Source organism: Strix aluco, chromosome 20 (assembly GCF_031877795.1).
Source record: "Strix aluco isolate bStrAlu1 chromosome 20, bStrAlu1.hap1, whole genome shotgun sequence".
Lineage (NCBI taxonomy): Eukaryota > Metazoa > Chordata > Aves > Strigiformes > Strigidae > Strix > Strix aluco.
Window position 1 is genome coordinate 11,496,694 of NC_133950.1, and position 16,236 is coordinate 11,512,929.

The window sequence follows — 16,236 nt, forward strand, 5'->3', positions numbered from 1 at the left end:
GTACCTAAGCCCTTAAATCGCTTGAACTCTCAAAATCAACCTTTACATTGCATCCCGAAAGACAGGAAGGAAGCACAGGAAGGAAGCACGTTTCCATTGCTGAGGTGGTGTGCTGTTCTCTGCTGGACTTGCAAGCAAGCGGCACACAGTGTGGCCACCAGTAATTCCCTGGGAAAGCGTTCTGGCAGAGCTGCTGTGCTTTTCTAGCATGCAGTTACTACAAATTGAGGTTTGAGAGGTTGCTTTTCTTATCTTGTTAACAAGATTCTTCTTTTTATAGTGATTAAAAGCTGCCTTCCAAATTCTATTTTATCTATTCAGTTTGCTGTCACATTTTAAAGGCCCTTGGGATGTGGTTTATATCTATTGAAATGTCAAAGACAAATTTGATCACGTAAATGTTCTACTATAAACATTATGTATACTCTAAGATAACTGCTGATGACATGCATCCAGGTAGTTTATGAACAGGGCTTTTTTTTTTTTAGCACATCCATTGTGATAGACATGAGAACGTGAAAGCATTGCTGTAACGGTCAGTGGCATCTTCTAAAGCAGTACAATTAACAATTTCTTCAGTACTTTTTAAATTTGCAAGTAGCTTAACGTAACACTACTGCTCTTAAGTTCTGCATCCCTTTATTGTGGGACAGAAATCTTTAGGAGGTGACAATAAAATGAGGATAAATTAATACCTATCAATGTATTCTATTTCTTAGGCTTTTATTTCTTTGAATTCAGTGAAGAGCATAGATCTTTGCATCCTGTATTATATTCTGAAATCACAATATCCTGAGAGACGTTTCCACCTTTCACTAGGCAGCTGTCTTGCTGTAAACAACGCTGACTGCTGTGTATTCCCAGGTGCTGATTGGGCATATCTTAAAGAAAATGAACAAACAGACTTTTCCAGAGCACTGCAGCTTGTGTAAAGAGATCCTGCCATTCACTGATCGCAAACAGGCAGTCTGCTCCAATGGACATATTTGGCTCAGGTAATTGGTTCTTAAAAAGTTTTTGCCCTCCTCTGGATAATAGAAACATACTTAAACAGCTACCCTAAACCACTTCTTAGTGGTGGACTTGTGAAGCATGTTATCCATGCTGCAGTTAAGCAATTTTTTCTGTCTGTTACCTGTCCTCTTCCGTGAGAGAGAGGTCATTGTAGATTGGATTTGGTTCTCTTATCAGTACACTGTTTTTAAATGAAATGCTTTTGATCGTCTTTAACTTTTTTCTTCAGGCAGGGGGAGGATGGGGGCAGGGGAAAGTAGGCGAGGGAAAATCAAGCACAAGTCATCCTTTGGAACAGCACGTGAAGGAGGGTTTGTTCTAGCTCCTTCAGCATTTGGAAACAAAGTGATTTAACAAATCACTGGGAACAGCCAGTTTAAGAAGTCAGACAAGTTCTGGGACAGCTAGAAAAGGAAATATTCCAACACCCATGTATTGGGTACATGGTGATTGTTCCTGGAGGCTTGGCAAGTCAGTAGTCTGTCAGAAACTAAAAACTTTGCCTAACAGATACTATGTGCTAGTTTGGCTAAACAGTGGTTGCCTTAAAGAGACACCTGGTTCTTCCCCTGCACAGTAACCCTCAAGCTTTTCACCTCTTCTACTGTATGCTAAAATTTTTTGGCTAATGAGGAAACTTTTCTCAGTGGTATACTGATTTTTGGCCTTTTTCATTTTCATGACCATATGTAACTGGGTACGCTTGTGAAGTTTCATTTACCTGAGTTAGTAAATTATTAATTTTCATGTTTCATGTAGCTCATTACAGCCCTTACTCTCAGAAAGCAAGGTCCGTTGGGAACAGAACCCAGCCTCCAGCCAGGGCATAGGAGCAGGTCACAAAACAAAACAATACAACCCCAAGCCTCTTGATAAAACTACTTGTCCTTTCACAGGTGCTTCCTAACCTACCAATCCTGCCAGAGTTTGGTATACAGGAGGTGTTTGCTTCACGACAGCATTGCACGGCATCCAACCCCAGAAGGTAAACTCTTCCCGTAGCCAAAGGGGGCAGGATTATGTATTCTTAAATTTTATCTGCAAAATGATTTGAATTGGTTTCACTGACTTTTCTCTTTCAGGCACTTATCACGCAAAGCACTAGCACTCTGCATTTCACAGTGTCCTGTTGTTGTCCATCCATTAGTGGCATACGTTAATTACAAAATAGTGACTGCAGAAATTAATTTATAAATATTTAATTTTAATGAGCGCTGGGTAAACACGTAATCTATGCTGGAGTGCTACAACAGTTAGTTTATATTCAAGTTGAATATATTAGCATGCAGTTCTGCAGGAGCTGATGGTCTTTGACGTTCTGTTTCAGTGCAAGCTGTATTGATCCAGCACAGGTTAAGCAATAGTTGGCACCTTGCTGGGGTGGGTCCCAGACCTGCCATAAGTACATCATTCAGAGACAATAAGGGCAGGCTCTGGGAGCCAGTCAGCCTTTTGGCTTTGCATTTTCAGAGTTTGAGGAGGGACAACAAGCTGTGCAAGAAAATTGCTTTCTTCCCAACTGGTGCACTTAAAAAAATGATCAAGTACTCTAACAGTTTGTCTTAAAGTGTAGGTGATACTTTTCCTCTCCCCATAATATGTGGGTATTCCAGTCAGCACTAAGGATCAACACAGAACTTAAACCTCCGTAGAGGGGCTGTAAACTTGATTTCCTTCCATAGGACAGGGACAAAGAAACAGGAACCAAGGACTGCATTATGTGAAGGATCTAATTTTGGTTAAGAAAATGAGGACGCTACATTTGTGGCATGGTGATCCTTTAAATTCTTTCCTATATAGCTATCAAGATGAGATGTAGTGATACAGCATGGACTGTTTCACCTTAATCTTGTCCCCTACTGAAGTGGGATTTAAGATGGCATTACTTGAAATTTCATGACAGAATTGGAGTTGGATTCCTTTGAATGCTCAGTTAATCCTGCATGGTGAATATATACAAACTGTTTCAGGATTATTATTTAGTTTGTCCATCTCGGGCGTCACTCCTGTGTTCACCTCTACCTCCAGCTTTAAACAACTTGTTTTCTTATTTGCAGATCCTGAATGGATCAAGCGGTTATTGCAAGGACCTTGCACGTTCTGTGATTCTCCTGTGTTCTAGAGAAAAGCTATGTAAAGATTGAAAGTATTTTCTGTACTGCATAAGGTCCCTTCAGTCTTGAAGGATACAGAGCACAGGAATACAGACTTACTGGAGAGGGAAGACATTGTCCACGGCCCTGTAAATAGAACATCGGAGGTTCTAGGAACTCCTTAAGTCCAGAGCCCGTTCCATGCTCCAGAAACAGGAGTGCACCTGGAAGAGTGAGTTTATAAAGCGGTTTGGAAATGCACCCCTTGAAGCGTCAGCAGCTGCACACGCTTCCTTTTACTGAAAAGGAACTGAAGTGCTAAGGACGTGCTGTGAACTGTCCTTCCCGCCCGACAGCGGGTGATTTCCCCGGACGGGAACAGCGGAGCTGCCTCGTGAATGGTCTTGGTGGGTAGAGAAGGCTTCAGCTTGTAGTGCGCTCGTTTGCTTTTTAACAAGCACTGGCATTTGCTGCAGAATATTAAACTATCAAAATAATTTGTGGTTCTAATTTCTTGCAGAGTGAAGCGTATGCCAGTTACAGCCATATGAAAGAAATTGGCCATTATATTAGTTTCACTTAAAGTCTAGAAGAATAACTGCCTCTTAAGTCTTAACAGTATTGCAGTCAGAAGGGTAATACTGGCTGCCTGAGTCAAATATGGATCAGTAAGAATAATTTTTAAATGTAATAATTATTAAACTAATAGCAATTAGATTAAACACTAATATATATATAATTTCCAGTGCTCTAAGTCTCTTGCCCCACTTTCTTTTTCTGAACTAAGCTCTAACTACTTCCTAGCTTTTGCCAATGTGTATGCCTTTTGTTTCCCTTAACCCTCTACCAACAGGAATAATCTTTTCCAGTGTCCAGTCACCAAAAACATGACCGATTTATTTTTCAATTGAATTGAGTCTCCCTCATACAATAATTGAGTTCTACAGAAGTTTGACACACAAGTAATCACTCCCAGCTGACACTTTCTCTTTTAAACCCAAACAGAACAGCCCAAACCCAAACACCACCCTGGCTGACATGTCACAGGTAAAGCTTCCACAGGTGGTCATGGAGTGTGGTGAAACTATTCTTGTATAACCTCGACCTTCTCATCAAGAGGTTCATAAATACGCCAGTGATGTAGCATGGCTGAGCCCAGAAATTGATTCTGCCTTTTAACTGTCCTATCAGAAAAAAAATCTTTCTCTCTTTGGCATCTGGTTCCTCGGGGGAGCAGGAGAATCCTTTTCGACTTCCTATGCAGTGTTAGAGGAATAATACCTCCAAAGTGTGTATGGTTATTTAGTACAGTTTGTCTTGTTAACTTAAATCCATGTTGTCAAATAATCCAAAGTTTATGTATTTACATTCTTCAGAGTACTGATCTGGACACTCAGATGTGTTGCCCTGTTTGTGATTCATGACACTTCTAATTGTGTGTGAAGTAGCTATTTGAAAAGTCAAGGAATTGTCCTGACAGTATCAGTCTCCAGCAATGCATGTGTGGATTGGTGCTTAATTTCCTTGATTCAATGACTATGCATATTTTCTTAACGTTCCTTCACCTTTAGTAGGAGCAAATTTATTTCAGCTAACATCAAAACAAGTCAGCTGTCCTTATTATTCGGTGTTTCATGCATTAAGCATGACAGTGCTTTGACTGAGAATAATATTAATATAGTAGCCCAGAACAGCAGAAGCACATTCATCTGTAAAATAATTAGCCTTGTTTGTAAATATCCTTGGAAGTGGTATCATAATTGTATTAAAGAAATGTTTAGTTTTTTATTGCTGTGCATTGAAAATTGAAATTACTTCAGTGTGTCTGCAAAGAAAGAAAATGTAGATCATGATAGCATCTAGTAAAGCAAAGAGTAACCTTGATACCTAACGTGTGCGTAGTTTGGGGGCAGGTACTGTACCTGGGCAGCATTTATCCTCTTCCCAGCGTTGATGGGTTTTGGGGGGAACAGAACATCAATTTCCAATATGAGCTGAACAGGATTATTCATGGTGGTAGAGAAAACATTTGAAGTGGAAGCTGCAGGCCCTTGCCCAGGCAGCCCTGAGCAGTTCATCAGTAAGTGTTCTGATTCAGAAACTCACCTGACTGGAAAAGGCGAGAGCGCTCTGCAGAACCACGTGTAAGTGCTTTTAAAAAAAGTCAAAGAACATTTCTCTGATATTGGCTTAGAAACCATAATAATACGCTGATCTGCTGAAATGTTTAAGTCTGGCTCACCAAAAGGTTCAGCATGATATCATTAGATTAATTCCTGGTGATTACTTTCAGCAGTTCCCTTGAATTTCCCTGGGTTGAGTTTTAATGCTTTGGACATGCAGAAGCTCTAGTACACCTAGCATTAATGTTTATTTTCCTTGTCTTTCAAGGCAGTAGATACTCACTATACCATTGCCAGTTTATTTAACCTGATTTATGACTGCTGGGAGAATGGAATTTTAAAGCCAATGATGTCGGCTTTGTCTGCATGCCAGTGGAGATCCTTTAGCACAAAGCTTTCACTGCTCACCCTGACCCATTCACAACAGGTAAAGAGGTATTGTGATTTAATTTTGTTTTTTAAACCATTGCTGGTCCCGAAGTGTATTTTTAACTAGTGTAGGCTTGAATAGTACAGCACACCTCAGACCAGTAACATTTAACCTCTGATGCTGATCTTACTGGATTTTTCTGCCCAGCTAACAGCTGAGAGACTTCCTTCAGGAAACCTTTTATCCGTCTTGGACTCATGACTTGCAGTTCTGGGAATGTGGAGGTTTAGTCCCGTTCCTGCTGGAGTACTGTAAGCACCGGCAGGGCCGCAGCAGCCCCTGGATGCATTATCCCTCCCGGGGTCCTAACCAAACCCTTTGCTTTCACCCCACACGGCGCAGGTGAGTGGGTGAGGAAGCTACGAGCTATTTTGCCATGAACAGAGTTGCCTTCCCAAACTGATTCGTAGTGGAGCTATCCAATATTAAGGCCCAGTCTGATCTGAGACACCAGGTGAAGTATTCAACGAACAAATTCCATAAAATCAGAGTTTATCTCACTAAGTTTTGGCAGATCTCTCAAACAAGTGAATAGTTGAAGGCTCGCTCTCCTGAACTGCTTTGCCATTTGGTGCTGAAATAAACACTGTGGCTGTTTATGCCCCAGCAGAGAGACTAAGCAGTTCTTGATGCATTGCTGCTTTTTTTTTTTTTTTTTTTTTAAAAAGGATTGTGGTACTTGCTCTTGCATCTGAGAATTAATAGCCAGAGATGCTGTGTTCTGTGTCTGAAGCTAACGTGGCATTGTCCTTGATAAGTAGCTTCTGATAGCAGTTAAGATTTGCTACTCACGCTGATAACAAGTTTTTCCCTCCTCCACTGGGATGAAGAAGTGCAGGCCCAGTCCAGGTGCGATGCCTCAGCAGAACAGCTCTGCACTGTACCTTGGTGCTAGATGCCATTGTTTGAGCTAAGCTGAAAGTTTGGCGTCATGAGGGCTCTGTCCTGGGTCTCCAACTCCACCTCCTGCTCTGGAATTGGTGACAGTGGAACTCGTTGCTGCCTTTTACCTCAGTTCAGCTTTGGGTTGGGGACTTCATCATTCAGTCAGCCTTTCCTTTTGTATGTTCCCCCATCCTATTAATCCTATTGTATATTTCTAGGGAATATTATGGTTGCTAATGCATATATACAGACAGTAAGTATTTCCCCGATTTTCTTCAACTTACCAGGTATTCCACTGGCTAATGTATCATCAGTGATTATGGACAGCGTAACACCATTTATTCTATCCTCATTAAGGGTTTCTTGACATAAAAGAACTGAATGCAAACATTTATAGTCCTAGTTAAAGGCTAACAAATCACACTTGTGTTGTTCTGCCCTAAACTAACATTTACAGGAGACTTGTTTGTACAAGTAGTTTCTCAAAACACGGAGCCCTCCCTGCATGACTTGCCCAGTTTGTGAAGCAGTGGCCTTGCAGGCACAATTGCTGGAGTCTCAGTTGCCACCTCCAGGTAGGGCATCAGGGAGAGAGCGAGGGGAGAGCCCGTCCACGCTCCTCGGAGCCCTCGCCACGGCGCGGGGTTAATCACTGAGGCTGTTGCTCTTTTGACAACATCTAAACTTTGCGTGCCAGACCTGTGCAAGGCCAGTGAGATGTGTCCAGCAGGAGATTCTCTTCAGGGGGGCAGGACGGTGGCTGCAGGAAGAGGAAGATGCCTCTTTGGTCTCTGCCTTTCCACACGAGTGGGGCTGGGTACGTCGGTGAGAGACCACCATGTGCCTGCTTCTGCTGTCCATCACGACAAAGTGCTTGCTGGCATTTTACAACCTCGTTCATGCTGGTTATTGAATTCTTTCTGGCAGTCACTTTATTAATGTGTACTTAGTAGCAGTCTAATACTTAACAATATAAACTTCAAGATTTGTTACTGCAGAGCACTAGTTCATACTTTTGCAGCTGGAAGTAAGGGCGATAGCAGTCTTGGCCTCAAAGTGTTGTAGTTGTGGCAAAAGATTTATAGTGGGCATCTAAATTAACTGGAAAAAGGGGTTTATGGGTTCCCAGTAAATAAAGGTGAGATGCTCACAGTAGTTATCAATACTACATCTGTCCTCATCCCCCTTATATTCCCTTTTGAAGCTTTCTATATCAGGCCTGTAAACACACAGATGACGCTGGTTATACATCGCAGTGGGCAGGGTTTATTCTTTAACCAGAACTGGTACAAATGTCTGCATGGAGGTGCCTGCTAGGGGACAGCTCTGCTGGCAAACACCAGGCTGGAAAGCTGCGTTTTTCTCTCTGTGTGGGTAAACAAGTACAAGTTGAGCTTGGCTCTGTTCATCTGGAGTCCTGTCCTATCTGTCCAAGGTGCAGGAGTCTTAACAAGATGGAGTCGAGTCTTCTCTTGGAAGTCTCAATCCAGGAGAGTTTTTCACAACTTGTAGAGGTTATGATGTGTGTGCAGCGATGCCCAAGAGCTTTAGTTTTCACTTCTAAGGGAGGAGGGCCTTGTATACATACTCTCACTTAAACTTCCATCTGTGCTAATCTTTGGCTGTACTCAGTTCTAACTCTACACTGGAGATGTTCCCAGACCCTTGGTGTCAGTTGGAATACTCTCATTCTCTCACTGTTTTTTAATGCTCACTCAGTTTTTACCACTCTTCACTCAAACAACCTGGAACTCCTGCTGCTCTGTCACGTGGGGGATTGTTTTCACACTAAGTGCTGGTACGTGGGGCACTTATTAGCATTAACTACACTACAGAAAGCAGAGTAATTCCCCGTGCTGTCCTAGGCTGCGGCGGAATCAACCCAGATGTGTGTTGGAGCACCTTCACCTCTGCCAAGAGCCCCCAGCAGGAGTTTCAGGGCTGTGCCAGCCCTGCAGCATTCTTAACACGAAACTAGGAGCCAGCCCTGAAAAGGGAAAACCCAAGAGCCATCCAAATGGAACTGCACAGAGGAGAATTTAATTTAATTGCTCCGCTAATCTAGTTGATCTCTTCATGCTATTTTAATTCCATTCTGGGGTGCGGGTGTTGTAGCTGGCCGACTGCACGGTCACCAGCCTGAATGAAAAGCAAAGTTGAGTTTTAAGCTTTAGTTTCTGGATTTTTTCCTTTGAGACTTAGTTCCTGGGAGGGTCTGACAAAGGTGATGTGAATATTGATGCTGTGTATATGGCACATTTTGTAAACGTGAAACAAACCTGGATGAATGTTTTGTATACTGCAACAGTAGCATTGTAATCCTGCTCCTTTTTTATTCTAAATAAATAAATAAAGTACTTGTTTGTAATGTCTGTATTTTAAGGGACTGAACTCCTGGGAGGGGCGTGGGGCACCAAGAGCTGAGACTGGCAAGAGCAGTGTAGTTAAGCACTCAGTCCTTCAGCATAAGCCTTCACACTTTAAAAAAAAAACCAAAACAGCTTAAAAATCTCACTGTGAGCACTGTCACAGAACACCAGTGGTGAAGCCTGGGAGAGCACCTGGGCTCTGACAGTGCCCTACAGCCACACAACTGTTCCCTTCTCCTCGCCAGTGTAGTTCAACCCCTCTTTTCCCCGGCCTCCCGAACCGCTGCGTGGCAGCACTCCAGCTTCAGAAAACAATTCTACTAAAGAACCAACTTTCTTTGATGGAAGGGGCCTGACATCACCTTTTCTTTTCTTCCGTAGAATCAAACAGTTCTTGTTGCAGAAAGAGGAGAATAACCCAGGAGAGCCTGCCTGTAGAGGGGAATAGCCCATTTTCTGTACGAAGTCCGTACGACAAGGCAAGAGCCACCTTTCAGGTTCAGTTTTGGCAACTGCAACAGAGATGGGCAGTTACGGGGTCATAACCACAGGTCGCTCCTACTTCAGATCAGCTGGGCTCCAGCTGCCCCTCTGGGAAGCAGAACTGAGGCACAGGAACCTGCCAAGCCTGTCTTTGCTCTAAACCAAATCTCAAGGACCTGTACGAACGCCTGGCTGGCTCTCCCTTCGTTACAGTCCCGCAGCCTCTACAGCACCTTGTGAATGGTGGCAAAACCAGCTACATTTAAGGTTTCTGTGCTGGCAGCAGCACCCAAGCCTTGTGGGGAAAGGCGAGACACCAAAGGAGGCAGCGGGGGAAATCTTTCAAGAGCTGCAGGGGAGCCCTGAGGACGGGGTCTCCAACCTGGGGGTGCTGCAGCGTCCCTCCACTGCTGTGCACTGAATATTGTTTGGAGCAGACGGACATGAAAGTTTGTGGAACAGTTGGACACACTCATTTGTTGCTGAACTCCGTAATTAACAGCATAATATATAGGGTACAGCACAACCTCCAAGCAGCCCTCTCTGCAAAGCGTCTTCGGAAAGCGGAGTGATAAAAGATGTGCATTTCAGAACTGGGCAAGCTGTACAATAAGTAACGTCTGGTCCCTGCTGCGTTCTTACCACCTCCTCTTTACCTTGTTTTTCTCATTGCTCAACATTTGTTTTGCCAGAATAAGATGCTAATAAAATCAAGCGTAGTTACCAAATTGGTTTTCAAGTGTTGCATTCCAATTATAAAAGCCTAATTCCTCCTTCCACCCACTGAACCTTTTTGGTATTAACAGGCTTTACTATGCAAAGTGATGCAGGGGCTGTTTCGTTTACAGTAATTAAATGAATGTCAATTGTTTTAGTTGTTTCTGAGGGAGAGTTCTACATGAGTATTAGCATGTTCTGCTAACCCTTACGTTCTGCACTTCAGGCCTGCTGCAAACCCTTGGGGGTTGACCATTGACCTGAGACTCCGTACCCAGACATGCCAAGCGCATCTCAATGAGACGAGCTCTTTTTCTCAGTTTCTATGGAACCAGCAGAGCGGAACTAATATAGCGTCCGCATATAGATGAAAGAATGAAGAGGAAAAAGGGCTTTACAGCTAAATTAATTAAGCAGATGTACCTGTCTAATTAAAGATGCACTGTCCCTTTTGTACCCTAGCTGCAGTACAAACAGTATTTAAATACACTCTCTATCCATTTCATCTATCAAAATATTTAGTAGGAACACTCAGATGAAGGTGATATTAGCAAGATGAGCTTCCCATGTATTATTAATAGAAGGGCTCCCAATTATGCATGCATGCTACAGCATATCTTTATAGCAACAGCATAAAAAAACAGCTGCCCAAGTAGGTTACCAAACAGCACATTTGTAACAGGCAGGACTGTTATAAATGCCCTTGCCCAGCTTTACGTGAGGGTTTGGGGTTGGGCCCTGTGCTGCGGGAGCAGCCTCTGCCTCAGCCTGGCACTACGAGCTGGAATTTCTCAACGCAAGAGGCACAGAGTTGTGTTGCTGGTGCCAGAGGATTTGGCTTTCTTAGATTTCAAAGATATTTATTCTGAGATTGTTAAAGCTGCCCTCAAGGCTGGAAAGTCCAATTCACATTCACCAAACCCCCCAAAGGTATTGAAAATTCTGACCTTAAACTCTCTGAAAATAATACAATATCTCCATCTGGATAACCAGGGTTTTCCCACTTGAACTTACAGGTGCAAGGAGGAGATTTGGCACGTACATCTCTACAGCACCCCATATAGACCTAGACACACACCACCAAGGACAGCAACAAAGACCCAAACTTATTTACAGCAATAGGATCGGAGAAGTCATCTAAAACCAAAAGGCTCCTGGAGGCCTGTACTGAAAGGAGAAGACATGTGCCTCCTGCATCTTCCCACGGACAGAGGGTTCCAGGAGAAAGCTGAAGCTCCTCCCCATCCCCTGGTCAAGAGGAATTCACACTCATACACAAGGGAGGATAGAAGGAGACATAACAAAGTAATCAAACTCAGTGCTCTGCTGGATCACAACAAATCACACCCCTTTCTTAGAAGCATTAAGAATGTGCATTTCCATGGCCAGAGTCTGAGCTAGCTAACAGAGCGCTGGGCTCTTCATCAAGGATTTTCCAGTTAAGAAGACTTACCTGAGCATTTACTGCAGCCAGAGCCAACCAGAGGAAAAAAAAAAAAAAAACCTCTCCCACCTTATTTCGGCCTCCACTTTTTTCTGGCCTCTACTTCCCTCTGGCCTCCCACCTCTTTTGAGGCTCCCACCCCTTTTTTGGCTTCCACATTTTTCTGGCCTCTATTTCCCTTGGCTGACTTCACTCGTGGCTGCTTCAGTGACCGGACTGCAAACATTACAGGGAAAAGTTTAAAATTAACTGTTCCAGAAATCATCCTTATTAATTATGATCTTTTCACTTTTTTGCATGGAAGTGGCTTAATGATACAGCTTTCTATAAACTCAAAGATAACATAAGGGTCCTGGTCAGCGTTGACGTAAAAGGCATCTTCATAAAAATCCTCCAGTTCCTTGGCGTTCCTGTAATAGGTTTCCACACGCTTCTCAATATTTTCTTCCTTGTCTCTAGGGTTCTGCCTGAGGCGGGCTTGGATCTCCGGTGTGGGTGCTGGTCTGAATGTAGTGTGGTATCTGGAGATGAGATACAAATGCCGCAGCTTCAGCTCAAGTTGGGGATACAGCGACCACTTCCTAAGATACTCCATGTTTTGCCTATCACAGTTCCTTGGAAGTGCCTCTTTCTACTCTAGGTTGGGGTTTTAAAACCATGATTGGAAATTTCAGGGCAAGTAATCTGTCATTCCTGCTCTCAAGAATCCTGGATACTCGAAAGCCAAGTGTTTCTCTTGAGGTAACACTGAGAGAGTGCTGCTAGTGTTTATATACTTCACACAAGGTGTGGAGAAATCCCTACAACATACCCAGTGCTCCAGGTTCAGAAGCTTTTCCAGATCTGTTCCAGACCCAATCCCAAGGTAACATGTTTTACTTGTAATCTTTGACTCCTACCTTTAAAAAAAGCATCTAAAAAAGCCTAACCTTAAACCTCAGCACCTGTTAAATATATACGCTGTGGTTTACTGTTATGCTGATGCTGGACATTAGTCAGGAAAAAACTGCCAAACTTTGAGTGCTTTCTCTGCACTGAATCGGTGAGCCCAAACAGCCCTGTGTCCAGGCATTGCTGAAGGGCCTGTAACTTAAAATGTGTTTAAGGCTCTCAGACACTGGGGGCTTTCCTGCCAAGATTCAAAAGCGCAGCAATAGGGCCGGGATCACCAATACTAAATTTTGAAAGTGTTTCCTATTAGCAGGCATGTGGCTGAGCGCTTCCAGCGAGCGGCAGGAGCGTAGCAGAAGCACAGCCCTCACTGGACAGTCTGCAGATCACCACAGGCTGGGGCCTGAAGGACAGGTATGCTTCCTCTTGGCAAGCCACTACAAGGAGGGTTAGTGCTAAACATCACTGGAAGAAGTTAAGAAGACACAAACACTCTACCTCGGTCTGGGCAGATAACACAGAGAATATAATTGCTAACATCTTTTATAGTAGCTGAAGATACAAATTCACTGTGAGGTTTTGGTTATTTCTAATTTCCAAAATGCCAGAATTTGGCTTCCCTGAATTCACAATTGTAGATTCACTCAACTAGTCACCAAGCTTCTGCAAAACAGAGGTTTTCATCACCAGAATCATGTAGCAGTGCCACAGTTCCAGCTCCGTCTGCCCAGACAGCTGACACCAAAAGAATTCTGACAATGTTTCTGCATTGCCAAAGGCTCCCAACAGTGGCTAAAAGCTCTTTTGCAAACGTATTTAAATTTCCTGCCACAGTAATTCTACTTCTGAGTAAAAGTCTCCCCTACCCTAATGCAGGAAGAGTTTATCCCTCTTCCTGTACAGCCAAATTTTCTGAACTGTTGGGATTGATGCAAAACAGAGGAGAGAAGCAGAGTCTCTGTCTCTGCACAGAACTGCACTGCAGCTCCAGCTGGTACAATGATGTGGACACAGAGTTCGTTCCACAGTAGAATTATTTAGAACACAGCTGAAGGCCACCCTCTTCACTGCACTGTAGCCAGCAGTGCAGGTTTAACATAATGCCGAGGATTAGACGCAGCATCTAAACCAATTCAATTCACAATGAATTTGGAAGGAATAAAACCCAGAGTTTGGAAGAAGGAAGCGTGTTAACTGGAGCAGATACTGAACAGGCTAATCCTAATGATAAGAAATGCAAAGATGTGTGAATGATTTGCTTCATACTTCTGAACAACTGATCACTTATTACTAAAACAAAGAGAACAGTTACAGCAAAGCACTGTTGCTGTCACAAGTTAATGTTGCACCTCGAGTGAGATGTCTGAATAATTACGTATCACTCTGGGACAAATCCAGTATTCATGGCGTTAATCTTTGAGGGTTCAGGATTTGTCTTTGATTCAATAGGATGCATTTCACCATTAGAAAAGTAAACCAGTGGTTTACAATTTAAGTGTGAGGAATCATAAAAACAGAGCACAAGTGAAGTAGCAAATCCACACCAATTCCAGCAGTTATTTAGAAAGATATTTCATTGTTACTTGTTCCCCAAAAAACAAGGGTGGAGAAGACAGTAAACCTGAAGGTCACTGGTGAGGCAGGGTGATGCGAGCACCAGCTGACCCAATCTTACAGCGACTCAGTGACTCAGTTTGCTCTACTGAGCAGGAAATATATTAGTATCTCAGAGCAGACAGAACCATCACAGGAGCTGGGGGAAGTAAAATGCAGCAAGTTTTCCATTTTCCGCAGCTGGAAAGCCTTCGAAATGCCCATGGGAATGTCTGAAAACCATCTGCATTTAGGCTAGGTTTCAGACATCTTCCTTCGGCATTATTTTGCCAAGCAATTTAGTTACCATTAAAATGTTAGACCTGAGCTACTTGCTGCTGTAGATTTCAGGCTCCAAGATTTTAAAATGTCCTATTCTGACAACAGGAGCTTGCTGCAGCAGGTAGGTGGGTTGGTACTAGTGTAGCTATGAAAGTTTTAACTTTTCTTTTAAGGAATCCCTAAGCAAAAGCACAATATTCCTGAGTTTCCTCAGACTTCTGTGAAGTCTATCTGGTGCTTTCATCTCACTGGCAGTCTTGAAAAATGTTAAACATCAGACATGAGTGCTAACCTTTCCCCAGTGACAGGATCAATCCTCCGCTGAGACAGTCGTTCCATGATGGAGTCATAGGGGAGATTAAAGAAAAATACCCTATGGAAAACATAACAGTTAAGTGCATTAACATCCTGAGAACACCACTTATGACCTTCAGAGTGTGAGTTAATCTTTACCCAAACAAATGGCACACACAGACGTGGAAGTGACAGTACCACTCAAAACTGCAGCATCAGAAACCAGTAGCATATGCCCAGGACCTCTCTTCTCTGGTTCTTCTCCTCACATCTTGTTTAGTCTCCAAGCTCAGCAAGCCAGAAGCTCTTTGAGGCACTGGCAGGGCTCACTGGACAATACAGTGACTGAACTACAGCTGGAGCCTATCTCAGGCTCTATCATAGCCCACTCACAATCCAGCAGTTACCTCTGAACTTTCTCTGGATCCAGCTTCTCAACCCAACTAGCAATTATAATCACAATGACATTCTGCAAAAGATAAATAAAAATTTGCTACTGTTCCTGTCAAGGACAGAAAAAGAGCCTGTCTGCCAGAATTATGCATTCTTCCTTAATAACAGCCCTGCACAACTCAGTGCCCGTGAAAGGGATTTTTCTCTTGCTGTTTTAGTCCACTTCCACTTCTTTTGCCCTTGCCTCCCCACACAGCCCCACGGTGTGAGTCCTCCTGTCTCCCACTCCTGTCCTGAATCCTTAAAAGCAGAACGAGTAATAAGAATACATGTGACGTTATGATGCTGAGAACTCCCCGTCCCTTCTCTTAGCATTGACCTGCAGAGAACAGCGCCAGGGCAAGGAAGGCAGCTCAGTATGGCATAACCCGCTCAACAATCAGCCTTGCTGTTGAGACCGCTTAAAGAGGAAATATTAATGCTTCATTTTAAGATCAAAATCTGCAATTCTCATTGAGTCTGAATAAGACACAGTTGCTCAGCATCTTAAAAAGTCAGATGCTCAGTGCCAGTGGTGTGGGTTCCATGCTATGAAGAGCTTTTCTCCAGAGGATGGAGTGGGACTTGCCAACCCATTTCATACAGTTTACACAAGAGCCCTGATGTGAATCAAGGATGCAGAGCCAGAAAACAATATACACCACTACTGACCCCAGTCACATTACACTGTTGTGTAGAAACCATTATGCCTGTCTCACATTGACTCCTCCTTGGCATTTTGGTTCATTATAACAATCCTGTTAATTTTATATTCTAGTTCAAAAGCTCTTCAGCAGAAAATTCTCAACAAACTGCTGAGAATGAGAAGACGTGAGTCCCCTGTCCCCCAGCTACTGGACACTAAAGCGGATCTGGACAAAGATCACATTCAGTGATTAACTCAGAACAACATAAAAAATAAGTCTTCCTTTGAGAACTTACGAAAATAAACTTTTAGCAGCTAAGCATGACCTGAAGGCTGTAAATACATCTCTCTTTATAATACACCTTCTCCTGCTGCTGCCTTCAAGGCCAGGCTTCCTATTTTTGTTTTTGTCTGCCTCTCACAAAAGATACTATATGCTTTAGACATTCACCAAAGGAACATTTTACACTGACTGGGTGGGATCAGACCAGATGAAAGGCTGAGTTTTACCTTGGCATGCACATAGCAGATTACTAGAAT

General features: G+C 43.2%; 2 protein-coding genes across 3 annotated transcripts in view; one reads left to right on the forward strand and one right to left on the reverse strand.

Annotated features, from left to right (window-relative positions):
- Positions 1-108: 108 nt before the first annotated feature.
- Positions 109-4,991, forward strand: LOC141932601 (general transcription factor 3C polypeptide 4-like). The gene is made up of 4 exons (XM_074846394.1): positions 109-229; positions 865-995; positions 1,911-1,999; positions 3,072-4,991. Exons 1-4 carry the CDS (start codon positions 209-211, stop codon positions 3,134-3,136), a joined length of 306 nt encoding a protein of 101 aa, XP_074702495.1. The 5' UTR covers positions 109-208; the 3' UTR covers positions 3,137-4,991.
- Positions 4,992-11,803: 6,812 nt separating this feature from the next.
- The window catches only part of AK8 (adenylate kinase 8), a 72,057-nt gene continuing 67,624 nt past the window's right edge, over positions 11,804-16,236 (reverse strand). For both annotated transcript variants that reach the window (XM_074846392.1, XM_074846391.1), the window contains exons 12-13: positions 14,617-14,697; positions 11,804-12,079 (exon numbers count right to left, since the gene is read on the reverse strand). In XM_074846392.1, coding sequence (XP_074702493.1) covers positions 11,833-12,079; positions 14,617-14,697 — 328 coding nt within the window. In that variant the 3' untranslated portion in view covers positions 11,804-11,832. The remainder of the gene's footprint in view (positions 12,080-14,616; positions 14,698-16,236) is intronic.